The sequence below is a fragment of the Chenopodium album genome, chromosome 11 (genome assembly GCF_948465745.1).
Source record: "Chenopodium album chromosome 11, dcCheAlbu1.1, whole genome shotgun sequence".
NCBI lineage: Eukaryota > Viridiplantae > Streptophyta > Magnoliopsida > Caryophyllales > Amaranthaceae > Chenopodium > Chenopodium album.
Genome location: NC_137844.1, coordinates 52249896 through 52268483, shown reverse-complemented (window position 1 = coordinate 52268483; position 18588 = coordinate 52249896). Strand labels below are relative to the sequence as shown.

Here is an 18588-nt window from a genome sequence, read left to right as displayed (position 1 = left end):
AAAAAAAAAAACACTAATATGATATCTTTGGCTTAAAGGATGGATTTCTTTTTATTATTATCCCTACCTTTTAAAAAGTACATGAGATAATTCATATTAATAGTGTTATGATCTACCGTAGTACCGTCTGTATAAAACTAACATGTGTGACAATTCATCCTCGAGCATCTTAACCAAAGAAACATAATCTGTTAATGTCTGATTTGTGCACCAGGGTGCACCATGCACATAGTGCACCTAGTTATAAAGAAAAAGGTGGAAAGAATATATAGATGTTTGAAAAAGAACATATAAGTGTTTGCCAAAGAACATGTTTGTGTTTGACAAAGAACATGCATTTCGAAAGAATATAAAGACATTACAAAAAGAACGTGATAAAAACTTTATTAAAATTTCATGAAAAATTACACATTAACATAATGTTTTTTTTACCACATATATCAATTCTCCAAAAATAGTTTTTTCTCTCTTTAAAATTCAACTTTCCATAATAATTTTAGTTTTCACTCTCAAAAATTATTTTCAACTAAAAATATTTCAAGATTTCATTTTCAAATCAAATTTCAAAATTTAAAATTCAAAATCACATATGTTAAAAGAACATAAGTTATAATGTAAAGAACATATAGTTCATACCTAAAGAACACACCGATCAAACTCAAAGAACATACGATAATAAAAATAATTTAAATATATATGATAATAATAAATAAAAAATAAATAAATAAATCCTATTTTCAATAATCTGTGCAATGTAAATTATAACAACATGCAATAAACACTTTAATTTGCTCCCCACTGAAGGCTTTTAAGACATGTATGCATCTCCGCGTGTAAGGCCAATTGAGCCAAATCGTGGGCCGCCGCTCCCCCTAACTAACATACCTTGAATACCAAATTCAATAGTTTTTAGGCACCACCCCAATCCCTATCGATGTGCAGTGTATGTTTATTCCACGAGCCATATACCAATATTGGAGTTGCAAAAGCACCACCCCACCATCATTCGGTAAAATAGCCCGTATAAATTCACGATAATGTAATAATGAAAGATATGTAGAATTAGAAGCATAAAATTTTTAAATGGTAGAGATTCATTATACCACATCTACTTCCTCCGTTAAACATTGTTTGCAACAAAGGAATATTTCATATTTCACAATAAATATCCATTTGTTGCAATTAATTTTTTAACGGACGAAGTAATTCGAATGTGACATTTATAGTAAATGAAATGTTATAGTGTAGTGGTTGATTAAAATTTGACTACCATAATGTTTTAATAATTATTCAATTCATGATTGAATTTTTCTTCACATAAAAAAGTATATTTCTTTATTTTTGATATAAAATTGTATCAACATTTTTTTTATTTATCCAATTTTTAGTTTCATTTATGCAATTTAAATATTTATTTTATAATTTCTCGATATTTTATATGTTTTATTACACTATTCAAAAATTATGTTTGCATTGTAGCTATTAAAAGACTAATTGTGTCCATATTATACTGTGAAAAAATGAACTGACTATATAGTATTTTATTAGTAAAATACTATGGTAATCAATAGTCATATTTCAAATGACAACTATACAACATTCAATTATTATTATTGTCAATCTACTACTTTTCCTTTCAAATCCTAGAAGATAGAATTACATTGTTGACATTGATTGGGTCAGTCGATCATAATATATTTATTGATTTTAAGAAGAATTTATCCAATATGATATGAAAAGGTAGAAATGTTGATTCATTTTCACAATAAATCTTCCAATATCATCACTAATAGATCCACGCATGCATTCACCTATCATTGAATCCTTTTATATATACACACCCGGTTGTATATACAATAATAAATGAGTAGAGGATACTCTTGGATGACTCGAGTGTGTATAAAATATTTTAACCTATAATTCATGGTTGTATCTCTGTAACTCCAAATAATTTCTATGCCAATTAGGCAATGAATCCCTTCTTTTCCCCCTACTATATAATATGAACATTTGTTAAATAAACCTGAAAAAAGTATGAATAGTGCTTTCATAAAGAATTAAATTTATCAATGGAAGAACAAAATATTATGTAACCTAATATCAAATGATTAATTATAAGAAGCTAAAATTTAAAACATCAATTGATTATTTTATCATAGAATTCTATACATGCTAAGTCCTTTTCAAATAATTATATATGAAGATTTAGATCGAGCTACATACCAGCTACATAATACATTGCATAGCAGTAGCTTTACAAGGTACTTACCTAAAAAGGTTGTGTATATCAAAATTAAATCAAATATGACCGATACATTCTATTTTTTTTTTTTTTTGAACTTAACCATAAGTATTAAACTTGATTAAACCTATATCCCCCTAACTTTATATTTAAACCGGTTTAAACCTCGTTAATCCCAGTGTCTAAAATTTTTATCTTCTTCTTCTGATGTGAATAGAATATACCCTTACTTATATGTAAAAATCCTCGACTTTCCAATGTTGTTTTCCAAGTACAGAAAATACATAATGTAAATTAAATTACAGTGCGTTTATAGTGTGACCGGCTGACACACACCAAAACACTGCATGAGTAATCCTTAATAGAGTTACCCTTGACTCCTTAAATGAGTAACCCCTAATTGACCAAATAACCCTTGTCTAAGTAACTACGACTATTTAGTGTAATCAGCCATAAATAAAACTCTGTGATTAAACTATTTTTTTTTTCCGTAGTAAATACTTGTGAAAAAAGAGGGAAAAAAGAATAAAATTGGCCCATATATATAAATATCACCATTACTCTGTTGAATGTCCGAACTAACTTGCTTTTGTGACCGAAACTCACACATCCCTACCCATTTTCTCTTTCTCTCTCCTCTCTCTTTCTTTTCATAATTTTGTTCTTGCCTCACATCAAAAACCCTTCTTCCTAGGAAAATAAACAAACAAAAAGAAAAATTTATAAAAAAAATGTCTTCTCCTAGCAAGCGCCGTGAGATGGACTTGATGAAACTGTAATTACCCAGAATTAATTTATTTTTTGATTGATTTTCTATAATTTTTTAATCATGAATTTGGATTAAAATTTGGGTTTGTTTTTAATATTGTTCAATTTTTATGAACTAGGATGATGAGTGACTATAAGGTGGAGATGATCAATGATGGCATGCAAGAATTTTATGTTGAATTTCATGGACCCACTGACAGTATATCATCTAAACTCCTCTGATTTTATTTTTAGAAAATGATTGTATGTTATTGTTTAATTTTATCATGTTTGTAGTTGAATTTATCAAATTTGTGTAATTATTTTTCTGGGTTGTGGTTATTTTTGTGTTTTGATTTCTGGGTTATGAGTTTTGGTAAAATTAGCAAAAAAAAGTTGCCAGTAACTTCAGTTCATCTAGTTTGTACTTTTAATCTTCAATGTTTGAATGAACTTTGTTTGATTCTGTGTAGGAAGATCTTAATCTAAATTAATCCCAACTATTTTTAATTATAATTATGATCAATTGTTTTTTTGACTGCGAAATCTGCTGCTATATATCATAAATTTTTGATCTATATATACTTTAGCTTTATTTGTGTTTTTATGTGTTCACTTTACTGGATTTTTATGTGTTCACTTTACTGGATTTTTATGTCTCTCAAAATCTGCTAGAAATGAAATTATTAGATTGTAAAACATTGTTCATATCTGGTAGGTCCTTATCAGGGAGGTGCTTGGAAGATAAGGGTGGAGCTTCCTGATGCCTATCCATACAAGTCTCCATCCATTGGTTTTATCAACAAGATATATCACCCCAATGTTGATGAAATGTAAGTCTACTGAATACTGATGCATATGTAATATGTATGTTGAGAGTTATGTTACTCCGACTTTTCATTTTACTACAAGTACCCGTGTCGAAGTGGCTGCTAATCTGCTATGGAAGTTTTGTTATGTCTTTTTTGAAAGGTTCACTCTATATGATTAAGAATGCCTCATTGGCACTGACATTCTCTTGCATCTAATTGTCAGGTCGGGGTCGGTTTGTTTGGATGTTATCAATCAGACATGGAGTCCTATGTTTGGTATGAATATAAATGCATCTTTTTGTTTCACGGTTTAAATGGGTTGAGTACTTTGCTTTTATAGTTGGACAGTTGTTATCTTTGAAGCTGACATAACGCATATTGAATTTGTTGCAGATTTAGTAAATGTTTTTGAAGTGTTTTTACCTCAACTTCTGCTGTATCCTAACCCATCAGATCCCTTGAATGGGGAAGCTGCAGCCTTGATGATGCGTGATAAAGCTGCTTACGAGCTGAGGGTGAAAGGTAATGCTTAAGGCTTTTTTAAAGCTTCATTTCATTGCCTTTCTTGCGTGGCATTATGAGGCAGTTGAGCTGTACATTTTTTTTTCTGAACCTATTTGCAAACCTTCCTTTTCAAATATTTCAATCTTAGTTATTTTCCCCCCTGATTGTCTAGATTACTTTATACTTAATGAAGTTCTGCCAACAACTATTGCCCAAGGCAGGGGAGGTCCAAATATATGTATGTTTCTCCTACTTAGTGTAAACCGGTAAAAAGATTGTTACTTAAAAGGACAATTTTAAGATATTTGCAATAATCCTTCTCTGGTATGATATCCTTTCCAATCCTAATTTCTCAGGATTAGGCTTTCCCTTTTTTCATTTATTTAGAGTCTATGTCCCATGTGGCTAGCCCTAGTCCAACTCAATTTGACACTCTTTAAGTCCAAAGTATCCCTTCAAAGCTCTAACTTGCCGTTTGACTTCACTTTTATCACCAATATACGCAATATGTGAGTATCATACACTATGACTCTAAATCCCCCCCTTTTTTTTTTCTCTTCTTCCAAACAAGCTCATTCGTAACTATTATAAAATAGGAAAACATTCCAAGATGATCTATGATGTAACCTTATGTTCTCATCAGACAACTTTCACACTAATCTTATTACCTTTATACTTATATCTGATAGATGGTATATATATGTTAAATGTACCTCCTTTGTCTCTTAGCACTTGGTCATACGTGTTTTGGAGGTCAAAGTCACCATGTGTAGGATCCCTATATATTTTCATTAGACATTTCACTGTACAAATTTGCTAGTCAAGGAGTTTCTCCCTAAACATTTCCTAGCTTCATCTTGGTGGATTTGCCCTTGATGCGCTTCACTTAATCAAAAGTTTTTGGTTTTCTGCTACTTGACTCTGGCCTATTTGAATATGTTCTCTCCTTTTTTTGTTCAATCTTTGCTGCAACATGCAAGTTCTCATATGCCATGGTTTAAACTTTGAACTGAATCCTTTAACTTCCTTGTTTGTTCAATTCTTCCTCCTTTTTCTACTAACTAGAAATTTATTTTCTTCCTTTTGTTTTTTTCTTTGTGTTGGACCACATTTCATCACCATGTCTCCTTCCAAGTCATCAAATTCTTCTTATTAAAACCCCAAAATTACTCAAACTTAAACCTCTCTGCAATCCTTTCCCGCTTCCAATTGGCCTAATCTTCTTTTTTCTAAAAAATTCTTGCCATCACCTTGGTATGGATTGAGTGACATTGCTACCTTCAAAGCTCCACCATTTCACTATCATACTTTGACAGTTCTTTCTGTTTCCCAGCTCTTGACTACCATGTTCATAACCAAAGATATTGGATTTGGTATCACTAGGAGAAATTTGCAATCCTTGAATCCCATCCATCACCTGGATAAAGATGCAACAGAAATGTGTCTTTGCGTTGTTCTTCTTAAATTTAATATGCATGTTACCTTTAATGATAATGCTTTGAGGACGATAATTGGGAAAAAAGCGTGAATACAAAGTTGTTTGATACTTTTGATTTTTTGCTGATCATGATTCTGTAATTTCTAAAAATAACCTCAGGATGACAATGTATTTGGACGTCATCACTGATATTTACAATTCTTATTTTGCTGATTATAATGCTTCCCTTTTTAAAGAAAACCTCAAGATGGTAATTATTTTGGACATTTTCACTGGTTTCAAACTTGTTGATATAGTATTAGTTCTTAAACCTAATTTCTTAACATATGGTTTTCATTAATTAAGATTATAAATTCACTGGTATTAATATGCCAATAAAGCACACTGCTACTTTGAGGGTTGTCTTGCTGCAGGGTGGTGTCGATTATCCAAGCCTTTATTCTTTGTGAATAAATATTCAAAAGACCTTTTTTAATTTATTTTTTAATACTCTGTATCTTAATTTATTTCATTTCTCGGATCTTAATATTGTATCTATATTTTCACTTATCTAAAATAATAGTCCTCATATTCTCATGTCGATGAAGGGATAAAGTCATAAAACTACCTTGGGGAGGTTTTCTGTCTCATCTTTGCTGCACTGTTTCACTTCTGTTGGTGGCTTTACTTCCTCGTTCTTAAAACCCTTCCTTTACCATGACATTAAATCTGTCCATTTAGATCAGAAAAGTAGTGGACATGGGGGTGTTATATGTAATGACTTCCCAACTATCTGCTTTGCTTTTGATTGCAGATTTTAGAAATTGCTGGTATACACATTGGTTGTTCATCTAACTAAAGTTGGAGTAAAAGTCTTGATTTCGAAGATAGCATTTGTGCTGCTTTTTTGTGTTGAGCATTGAAGGAAAGGGATTGTGAGCAAGGAATAGTTACCCGGTTCATCATTGTTATTTTTTTGGCTTTCAAGATGCTAAAGCTTAAGATAGGGTGTGGCTGTCGAGAATGACAAGCTCTGGTACTGGTTGTCTTTACTGGGTATCGAAGTTTGATTTCTGTTGATAATCTTTTAGTAACCTTAGTACTTTTATCTGAAGCATGGGAGAGTACTGAAATTGGATCCTTGAACTTCCATCTTGACAAGATGTTATCTACATATTAAAATATGGAGCGTAAGCACAGTCGCTAGCTCAGCTAGGCAGGGCATCTTGTTAGAAATTCTCTGGTGAGATTTCTTTTAGCGGACGCTTTCATAGTCTTTCGTAAAGATTGTGAATGTTACATGGAACATTTACCATCGGTTTCCTTTTGGGCCATAATGACATTTAGTCGCAGGCAAGAAGCAATATGTGGTTTAGTTTTTTGATCGTTCAATAGTGAATTTGACATTAATTTGTGTTGCACATAAGTACTACAGCGGTTCTGAATTTTGAGATTAGGAGCATTACACTGCAGGTGAATAACTTTGTTATCAGGCAGCAAAACTGATGCTCTATTGCTCTGTAGTGGTCCTAATTACTTAATTGCGAGGTATGAGTCAGCAGAAGCTAGGTCAGAAATGCAAAAGACATAAAGCCTGTGCCCTTATAATGGTCTTTCTTTATTTTTGCCAGGAGCTTAACCTCATTATAGATAGATTCCTGCAGTTTTGAGAATTGGATAGCTGAAGAGTCATTAACATTTCATAATCTTTAATATACTGATTAAGAATTATAATGGCTTTAAACACATAATTTCGAGTTTTCGACAATAGCCATCGTCCTTTTGAGATGGAAACAACTTGTGAGAGTGCTTTCCTTTTTGGGTTTAGGGTTTACTTATAGTTACCCTGTAGATGATTAGGACTGAGCGAACCTTCTCATTTCTTGCCCTTTTTGGTTGAAAATTTGACCAAGAAATATTTTTTCTTGGGTAGCTGAGGTATGCATCTCCTGTCCTTTTGACCAGTTCAGTTTTTTCTACCCTGTCATCATCAGCAAATGTTAAGATTTCTTGGCTCATTATGAACACTTTTAATCACCATTGCCTTGTCTTTTTTAGTGGTATTAATGAAGCTACCTTGAAGTGTTTCTGTCATCTCTTTTATGGCCACCTTCCATGCAGCTTGACATATTTGTGGAAAAATCTTCTGTTCACCATTTTCTTGTCCTTGACGTTGAAGCTACCATAATGATTTCGTGCCATCTCCTTCAAGGCCATCATCCATGCGGTCTGGTTGCGCTGGCCAAAAGATGCATCAAAACCTTCAGTTCACCTTTGTCTTGTCCATAGCATTGTTGTGGCTTTAGTATTATTGAAGCTATCTTGTTGCTTTTGCTTCACAACTTTATGGTCACCATACGTGTTCCCTGGGACGAAAATCTAGCCAAATCTTAATAACAACATGTTTATGGCAATTCTTTTATTGATACACTTGCACTTCACTCCTCATTCCTCTTTTCCTTTTGGATTTTTGTGGTAAATTACTGAATAAGATGCTAGGAAGTTGTAGTCTTTAATGTAGTTCTTTTTTACAAATGAGAGTAAGTATGCTATTTCGTGAAAGTGAAGATTTGTATTATTTCTGCGAGAACTCGTTGGATTTGATGTTAAGGAACTTTTACTTCCTAACCCTTGTGGAAGATTTAGGACATACTATTGACCACATACTTGCTGTATGTTGCCAATGGTCTTAACTACCATGTAGCAAACAGTACCTTAGTGGTTAGCTAACAATTTAGCTAGGAAATATTGTGAGGAGACAATTGCTACATGAAGCACTGAAGCTATGAGAAGTTAATGGGTAAGGTCCATCGGTACTTTGAATTATGACAAAATAGATCATCGATATCCACTGTTTTGCATAAAAAGGAACACATTGGGGGATCATTGAATAGTTTCACTTATAAGATATCAGACTTATTTTGGTTTTTGTACTTTCTTACAGCTAAGAAGGGTCTATGAAGAATCATGGGAAGATATCTCAAATTTGATTGAGAAGGCATGAGCATTGTGAATTTGTGATGGTGCTAACACATCCATGTTCTTAAATGTGTTACGGAGTGTGTAATCCTTGATGGATAGCTGTAAGAGTTTAGTGATGGGTTACATGACATGTCCTGGTTTATTTGCTAAGCTTGCGTGAATAATATTGTGTAGTTATTTTGGGTTGTGTAAATTTTTCATTACTTGAAGTCTGGCTGTGATTTCTTTTCATCCCAAAATATATATCTTTGTCACTTTTTAAGATTTTTAAAAAATTCCACTTGGTTATGGCTTTTTTGTCTATTTCCAAATATGCTCTTTAATACTTGTTGCGACCTTGGAGTAATAGATGCTTTAATTGTATCATGTGCGTGGGGAAAGTGTACTACTTTGAAGATTTATTAATTATTGGGTTTAATTCTTGGTTGTAGATGTGTTTTGGGGAGATTTGTGTGGTCTTTATTCAAGTTGAAGTAGGTTATTGCATCTGGATTATTATTTAGGGTTATTCTTCAATCATCTAAAGAAAATTGTAGGGGAAATTCAAGCGGACAAGGAGTTTAAGAAGTGACAAAGGCAAGAAAGTGGGAGGTTTCTATGCATAATGACCAATTATGAAATGAACACTCTTTTGTCTAAGGATGCGAAATCGTTGGGGAAAGCGTCATTGTAGGATGTAAAAGGTTGTATTAAAGTTTGATGCCCCATATGAAAGAAAGTTGTGAATTTTGTTCTGAATAATTTCCCCTTAATTGAGGAGAAAGCCACACATAAGGGCTTAGATTTCGATTATTTAGTGTTCTTCAAAAGGAATTGGTAGTTGTTCGTATTCAATATAAAAAAAAAAATAAAAAAAAAAAATAAAAAAAAAAAAGTAGTTGGGGGTTTATGATGTATTATGGGTGCATGTTTTTTCTTTAGTAAAGAAAAAAGATTACACGGCCAATAAGAATTCATGTTCTAAATAGATTTGAATGGGAGGTTTCCTTTGATTATTTTATATGGTAATTATTTTTGTAAAAATTTGTTAGGGCCTGTTCTGGTTGACTGAGCAGCTGAGCTGAACAGGCCCTTATAGTCAATAGATGGGAATTCATTCTTCAATCTACTTATGGACTTTGATGTAGTTCCTAACCTTTGGTGGTATGAAGATTTATTGTAATTGTGAGATATTGAATATTACTATTGTCTTCAGATAGTTACTAGATCCTAGTTGATAGTTCAACTGTTTGAACACTTTGATGTAAAGTTTGAGGGTGCTCAAAATTTCTCTTACACATATAGGGTTGACTATGGTTTTTGTTAAGAAGACGGGGAGCTAGATGAAGTTGTTGGGAAGATATTAAAGTCCATAATTAAAGAACCGTAGGTAATCCATTCCCTTGAGGCTTAGAGGTATTTTAGCATATGTTTGATGAGAAGAAGTTGAAGGTGATATGGATGAAGATATATATATATATATATATATATATATATAAGTAAATAATGATACGTTTCTTTTAGAGAAGGATTTCTTTGAACAAGGATTGGAAGATGATGGTAATTGTGGGATCACCTACGTTCTTAAGTTGGCGTGGTGTCATGGTTTGAGTGTTTTGAGTATTTTACGTCTGCCATGTGGCACTCTTCTCTATTGGTGACATTAAGGCTAGTCGAGAGTGGAAGGACCTTATGAGCACGTAGCAGCACAAGCGGGAGACGAGTTTGTTTCTTGCTTATTGGGCTATTGTCAAATAGAGCGGAGTTAGAGGGTCAACTGGGGCTTGTGACGGCCGAGTAGCTAAGGTGATGAGCACATACGGATTTGACGATGAGATTTTTCCATTTAAGGTTTTTTTTTTTAATCATTTGTTTTGGGCTGCTGGAAACATGTGGCGACACTATTTATAACGGCCTACAACAACTTACAAGATAAAGCAAGAGACAAGAATGGGTAGAGAGCTTGGATTTTATTAATCACTTGCCCTCTAAAGAACTTTTTGGTTTTACAATATTCTCCTTGAACACTGGATTGGCATTAACATAATAATCTCTCCTGACTCCTGAGGCCTATAAAACTTAAAAGACCTAGAAAGCATGAATTACATCTAAAGAGAGCCTCATTGAACACTTAGAGGAGCAGTTCAAGGAGGATAAAAAGGGCCTTCGTTTTGTTGGTTTCCCTCTCAGTAAATACAGTTTAGATATTAGTAGTATGTTTTCGGAGAAGACTACATTGACTTTGGATGAGACCAGTGATAGTGTTGGAAAATGAGAAGTTTTTGAAGAGTATGTTGTCTGCAAGCTGTAATACCACTGTCAATTTTGAAATCATTGGTTTTGTGGGAAGCGGGGGGAGGCAGTAGAAAAGATCTACTGAAAGTTAGGTTCCCAAGGCACATCTACGCTCCAGAATTCCCTGTTTTTTCCTTTTTTATGTCCCAGTCAGATTGTTCTTTTGCTACCAGTTGGGTTACAGTCTGTTTCTGATGTCTGCTTCGAACTTATACATTTCCAAAATCTGTGTTTATAGGGGTAAGTGTGCTTGCGGCCTGGGGGTTTTCTTGTGTGTGTGTGTGTGTGTGTGTGCAGGAGGGGGTGTTAGAAGGTTCTTTGCGGTTTGAAGGCAGCGGAGTTGAGTGTGTTGTAGATGTGGAGAAGATCTATTTGTTTTGCTTACATGATTGTGTCGAAGCTTTTGATGTAACCTTATAGAAAGACAAGTCTATCCCAAGAGAAAGATGAAAGATTCTTTCGTTTTCTCTCTGTCTCTCTCTCTCTGACATTTTTTCTCTCGAGCTTGTGCTCTTCTTCCCTTTTACATTTTCGACAGCTGTATTGTCTCCTGTATCACCATCTAGTGTTCTTGACTCAGCTTGAGCAAGGCTTGTGGATCACTGAATTGTAAGAATTATCAGTCTTTCCATTTTGACATGGTGTGGTTAGGTGAATTTCACATTGGCACAGCTCTGCCTTTCTGTGAAATGGCTGATTTTATTTTACTCTTTTCTATCACTTTTAATTTTTGTCAAGCACCCAAGCCTGTTGAATGAATGCTTGCACACTGTCTTTTGCAAAGCTTATTTGTACAATTTTGCTATACTGCTCTCATCTTAGATTCTCAGAAAACCAGTCCATCACATTTTTGAAGTTATTGTTAGTCTCTCATGAGAATGGAGTTGCGCATCAGTGGGAGGCACTCTGCCTCCTGCAGCCTTGTCCCAGGTTAATTTTCATGGTGGCCTCTCATTGATTTGGGGTGGGGGTTGTGTACCTGTGTGGGAGGCACTCTGCAGCCTCGTCCCAGGTTTAGTTTTCATGGCGGTCTCTCATTGGTTTGGGGGGAGGTTGAGTGGGGGTGGGTTGTGTGTTTATGAGTTTAATGCTTCACCCCTGTGGGTTTGGGCTGCAAGAGACAGTCCACACTTCAGGGAGTTTAATTGCCAAAAGTTAGTGTGAGCATTTGAGATGGTCCTTGAATCTGTTTGATTGGATTAATAGTTTGCAATTGTCCAGCTGCGCAGCTTAATAGTTGGACTTAGTACTTTTTCAGATGTATTGGTCATTGAACTTCATATTTCAAAATACGAAGTATGTATTTGTATAAAAAAAATTGTAAAGTTGGATTACACATATTATATTCTTATTGATGCCTGCTTCACTCTTTCATGAACAAAATTATTTCTGGTTCATTTTCCAGAATACTGTGAGAAATATGCCAAGCCCGAGGATATTGGTGCAGCACAGGAGGATGATAAATCCAGTGAGGAGGAGCTGAGTGAGGATGGTTATGCTTCCAGTGATGGTGATGATGAGGTGGCTGGCAAAGCTGACCCTTGAAGCAACACGCTCAGTTTAACAATGCCTGCTTGTACATTTATTTAATCTAAAAAAAAAAAGAAAATTGGGAAGTGCTTCTAAGAAGGGTTGGTTTCATGGAAAATATATCTGAACACTTCCCTTCTGTTTCTTCTAGCTCTTATTGACCTTCTGTATATTAGTTTACTCAGACGTTTTATGAATCATCGGATGTTATATATTCATTCATGACATTGATTAAGCAATTTCTGGATTTTCCCCTCTAAAAGGGGAATATAATGACACCTTTCTTTGGTCTGACAAGGGCTATTGTCTAATGTTTTAGTGATTGTTTGGTTAACAGTTGCAGTTCTAGGGATGTTTTACATTCCTCCAACTCTCGTGTTTCGCATTGTATTCTACACTTCCGAGGAAACTAAATTTCTTAGAAGTTGCAATTTCCTGAGAATCTGTTAACTTTGCGCTTATGGTTGGTGCCTTCCTGCTTGGCTGACAGAACCTGCAAAATATGGAGGAAAGGGAAGTGTAAGTTGGTTTCAAATAATATAGTCAGTAAGACTACACATGATATAGGATTATAGGCTCAAGATTGATTTTATTTTATTTTTTTTTTTATTTTTTTATTTTTTTATTTTTTTTTTTTTTGCTTAGAGAGCCACAATGGCAGGCGATTAGAATCGATTCTAAAATCTCTTGGAACTGGAAATGGAGCTCTAATCACTTGAGCTATCTCTCACTCTCGACTCAAGATTGATGTCTCGCTTAGAAATGCATTGTATACAAATGGTATAACTATCCCAATAAAGTGCACTTGAATACTTTAAATGTTAATAAAACAATCCTCGAGTTGGCTAGTATAGTGGCATACTGGCATGACATCCAAGATTAAATTTTGAGCAATGTTAAAAATATTTTATGTTTATTTATATTGGTGAATGGAGGAATTTTCTTTTTCGGAATTCCAAAGATTTTATCATAATACACGTCACTATCCAAAGTATATGCGCCATGTAATTATGCTTTGAGCGAGAATCAAACCCGTTACCTCTAAAATAGAAGGGTCATACATTTACCATCTCAACCAACTTTGATTAATATTTTAAATTTCACATAATTAACATTATATATTCCTTTCCTATATTAATTAAATTAGAGTTTATATAATTTATTTATTTTTCACAAGATTATAAAATAAATACATATGAGGTAAGAAAAACAATAACAATCGAGATAACGCTCGCGCCACATACTAGTTTATCTTTTAAAATGACACTTAACACACTCAATTATACAAATACTAGGTTAGTGCCCGTGCAATGCATGGATTTAACCAAAAATATTAATTTTGCGAAAATTAAAGCTGTATAGTATTAGAATAGTTTTAAAATCAATACGTACAAAAATAATAACAACGTTTGTAGGAAGTCGAAAAGAAAAACAAACAACATAGGATGTGATATGATAAGATGAAATTAAATAGAGGAAAGGGAGTTTAGCTGATACTCAAAGCAATCTTGTAATTTTGGGGGAAAAGAAAATAGTTACATCAGTTTATTTTTCCCAACACAATATAAAATGCATCTCGTTAAATAAAAAGCATAATTAACAAAAAAAAAAAAAAAAAAAAAAAAAAAAAGACCAAATAAGAAATCATATTATACAAATATACTTTTAAAAGATTTTGACAAGAAAAGATACGAATTATAATATATTAAGAATAAAATTTTAGTTAATTGTGTATATATATAGAAGATATAATAAAACCAATTACAAATCATATTATATAAATATTTTTTAAAATATTTTTGGAAAGAGAAGAGATAGAATGGTTTTGGAGGGAAAATAACAACATTAGAAAATGGCACGTGTCATTCCTGGTGTCTGTTTTAGTATTATGTTATTATTGATTATTGATACCTAATTAGTTCAAATTTTTTATTTTTATTTTTGTTTCCCTATAAATTAGAAATTGAGAATGATGGACAGCATACCCACAAATGTCGAAATTTACACTTATGCCCCTATAAAGTTAACAAATTATCCAAACTAACAATCAACTACGAGCATAGCATTTCTCGAACTCGCATACTCATTTCGCACATCCACATCCTTCCCCGGTCTCCTCATCCCGCCACCACCAACGGCGGCGCCGATTTCATCCCAACGATTTTTCCACCGCTTCCGATCAATCCGAAACCCTAATTTAGAACTAACTGATACAAAAACAGATCAAATTAAGCTTAACTTTGTAAGAAGTGAAAGAGTGTGATGAAGAGGCTACTGGAATTTGGGAAGAAAGCAATGTTCTATGTTAGGGTTCTTTCTGGTTATGAAGAGCGTCGCATTCGATCTTACAGATTGCAGCTTGAGCAGCGTCTTCGATCTGTACTTCTCTCTCTTTTTCCTCCTTAAAATTTTCTATGTCAATTTCAATTTTTGATTCTAATTTAGGGGTTTTTGTTGACATTAGTATGATTCTATATTAGGGTATTTTTGTTTCGCATTTTTTATGAAAGAGTTTAATTGGGTATTGTAATGTGAAATTCAGGAGCTTAATACCTAAATTAGACAATTAATGGAGATTTATGTTACTCTATTTTGGGTTCTTTGTGAGGTATTTGGGAAATTCTTTGTTTTGCCCGGATAAATGTATTGTGTAAGATGGTTTTGTTGGGGGGAGGGTGAGGATTGTGGGATACTAATTTGCCAGGTTCAAAGCTGTTCCTTTAAGAACAACAATTATGCTGTAATTATTTGTCAACCGGCCGAATGTCGGGAGGTTTAGAGTGCTAGGCATACTCTACCTCAGCTCTAATTTGTTGGAATTAGTCGAATTGTCTTTATGATCGGTTCTTCTTTTAGAGTCTTGAATTAAAACATTATGTGTTAATCTGTAGATAATATTTGCTGGTGTAATCATGTACGGAATTAGTCTGCTTTGAAATGTATACATTTGGTTGTGTAGTTTGGTGAGTGTTTTCCTCTTCCCTGAAGTTAGTTGCCTAATGCTTACACGCTTTTGGCGTTACATGTACTGATTTTGCATGCTTGATGTGAGGTTGAGTGAAAGGGTACCTTGAATGCGTTTATCAAGGGAGCATAAGCTAAGATTTTGATGTTATCATGCTTTTATGAGTATGAATTTGAAATTTGAACTATCCTAAGGAAATTTTTTTACTTCCTAGAAAAATCAAGTGATGAGGGTGAAGAAAGGAAGTGTTGAGATATGATGATGCGTCACATCGGCTGTGTGTGAGAGTAAAAGAAGCCATCCATGGCATATGATATAGATGACTGCGTAGGACCATAGATACACATAGAAGACCATGTGGGTAATGGAGCCACGGGGTTGGGCCGTTGGGGTGTAGGGAAGGAGTGTTTACATTCTTTCACAGTGTGAGGTTTTCAGTTTAGCTTTACATAGAATAGATGATGGGGCTGATACTTAGAGAAGATTGTAATGTCACAACTCCCATGTTTGAATGAAGACCATTAACTCTTAGCCTGTTTTCCTACCCAGCCTTTCTGCTGTACTGCTGCAGTTGCGAATTAATATTGCTTTAAGTTAGAACCCAAGGCTGTTTTTCTCACCAATCAAATGCTATGATAATTGTTTCTTTTCATTTGGAGATGACTGGTTACATCAGTAAGGATGATATGGATGTTATACCTGATTGATTGATTTTAAGGAATATGTCAGGAGAGATGATTTATTGATTAGTGAAATTAACATTTTCTTCCATGTGTGTTCTCTATTCAGGCACAAGAAAAAAAAGAGGCCTCAAGAAAGATCCCTGAACAAATTATGCTGTCTGAAATTCGAAAAATGGTGGAAGAAATGCAAAATGTAAATAAGAGGTTGGAAGAGATGGTGAGTTTGTTTACTGGTTAATTATGCAAGTAACTCTTATGATTGGACTGTGAGGGATCTCTTACTTGTTGCATGTAATTATGTTGCTGTCTTGTTGACAGTATGAAGTTATGTTTTACATGTCTCTCTCTTTTAAGTACTGAAATTTGCATCTTGCAAGTTGTGCAGTGTTGAGATGAAAATACTACAGAGTACCTTTGTCTGGATTCCAAATTTCTTTGGAATCAACACTCACATTTATTTTCTTGAGATATCCAGAAAAAAAGGTCTCAATTATACAAAGTACTCCGTATGTGCTTATGTTTAAGCATTTACCCCATTTGGAGACATGATGGCCAAAAAAAAAAAACTGTTATATAGGCTATCTTATTCGAATCATTGTGAATCCCTAACTATAGTGGGGTTTGGACAATGTGACTATTAATCTTGGTTCTTAATGCAAGCAGTTTATATAATATTTATGTTGCCAGCATGACATCATAAATTTGGAACTTGTGCTTAACTTGACTACAAGGGAATCATGTATGTGTACCCCTTTACTATGGGTGTTTATTTTGCACTTTTCAGTCGGGTTTGACCTTTCAATGAATTCAAGGCTTTTAAAAACTTCATTAACTTTTATGTGCAGGAAGGTGATATTAATGAGTATTTCAAGCCAATTGACAAGGAAGTGGGAGTTCTTATGGATATGCAGATGGAGAAAGAGAAAGCAAAGATGGAAATGATGGGTTCCATGTATAAACAAGCTCTGATTGAGAAAGCTGAAACACAGGCAGCTGGAGATGTAAACAGTGCTAACCAAACAAATATGGAAACAATGAGTGCCATGTTCAAACAGGCTCTGCTTGAAAAAGCTGAGGCAGAGGTGGCCGCTGAAATGAAGAAGTCACAAAAAGAACAAAATCTTCCTCTCTCTAAACAAGGTTAGATTAAATAATTATAAGAGATTTTGACAAAACATGCTATGCGATGAATAATTATGAAATGATATGCTTGTCATCTGTATTACGAGGGACAGGAATAGAGTTCCAAGATAAATATTGAAATACTGAAAATCTGAAATTCAGTTTTTTGTTGAATGATAATTAGAAGCAGAAATTTTGATTGATTCATGAAATGAGAGCTTACTTTTGTCGTTTTTAAACATATGCTGATGGTTAGCAGATTTATGCTCCAATGACTTCAGTTGCTGAAGCTCAAGCTATTGTAAATTTGTAACAACTGTGTAATTCACAACTTTTAATTGAAGCAAGTTCTATTCAGTGGTACATATGATTATTTTTAGGAAAATTTGTTATTATTAATCCCAACTTTGGGCCATTTACTTTCATTAATCCTAACTATTGATTATTTCTAAATAGTCCCAACTTTGGGGGTCATTTTCTTTCATCAGGTCAAATAACCGGTGACCTGATGAAAAGGTAACTTTTTTATTTTTTTTCTTAAAGGCCACAAGTCACAATTTTTTTTTTTAAAAAAAAAATCATATAAAGAAGAAATTAAAAAAAAAAAAAAAAAAAAAAAAAAAAAAAAAAAAACTAACAAACCCAGCCACGTGACCACCTCCATCCCACCGCAGCCCCACCTCCCTTCCTCCCCAACTCCCACCGATAAACCACCATCTCCCTTCTCACTACATGCCTCACCCAGATCCCGGCAACCACAGTACAAACAAAAGGGGTTCCGGTAACCACTAACATATGGGCGACGCCGCCTTGAGCGCGGATCGGCAGGGACGTGTTCGAGGGCCATGAGAAGGGGAGAGGGTTTGGGTTGAGAGTTCAATTTTCGCCGGATTCCCCTTCTCTTGTGCCGAATGTGGAGTAATTGTTGGTTGGGTTGCTGTTGCGTGGGTTGGGTGTGGAGCTATTGGTTGGGTTGGGTTGCGAGGTAGGAATGCATGGAGCTGGATGTGCGGTTTGTGGGTTGGCGAAGGAAGGGTGCTGTGCGGTGGAGCAAGGGGTTGCTTGGGTTTGGAGGGATAATCCGGTAGGGAGGCTGGCGGGCTGGGCTACGAAGGGGAGGGGTGGTTCCAATTGTTTCTGACAGGGGGACATGGGGGCATTTTACGGGATGGAGGAGGGAGTGGGAACGCCGGTCGACGGTTTCGGTGGTGAGTTCCGGCGAGGGAAAGGGGAGGAGGGTGGGGGTGGTGGTGGTGGTGGTGGTTTTTTTTTAATTTAATTTTTTTTTTAAAAAAAACTTTTTTTTTTTA

At 34.5% G+C, this 18588-nt stretch overlaps 2 protein-coding genes across 2 annotated transcripts; both read left to right on the top strand.

Moving 5' to 3' along the window:
* The first annotated feature begins 2810 nt into the window (after positions 1-2810).
* Positions 2811-12782, top strand: LOC145567731 (ubiquitin-conjugating enzyme E2 5-like). The gene is made up of 6 exons (XM_081627093.1): positions 2811-3017; positions 3130-3209; positions 3708-3822; positions 4025-4077; positions 4195-4323; positions 12384-12782. Exons 1-6 carry the CDS (start codon positions 2974-2976, stop codon positions 12521-12523), a joined length of 561 nt encoding a protein of 186 aa, XP_081483219.1. The 5' UTR covers positions 2811-2973; the 3' UTR covers positions 12524-12782.
* A 1791-nt stretch (positions 12783-14573) lies between these two features.
* LOC145567730 (uncharacterized) lies at positions 14574-17643 on the top strand. The gene is made up of 3 exons (XM_081627092.1): positions 14574-14887; positions 16263-16373; positions 17002-17643. Exons 1-3 carry the CDS (start codon positions 14771-14773, stop codon positions 17299-17301), a joined length of 528 nt encoding a protein of 175 aa, XP_081483218.1. The 5' UTR covers positions 14574-14770; the 3' UTR covers positions 17302-17643.
* The last annotated feature ends 945 nt before the right edge of the window (positions 17644-18588 follow it).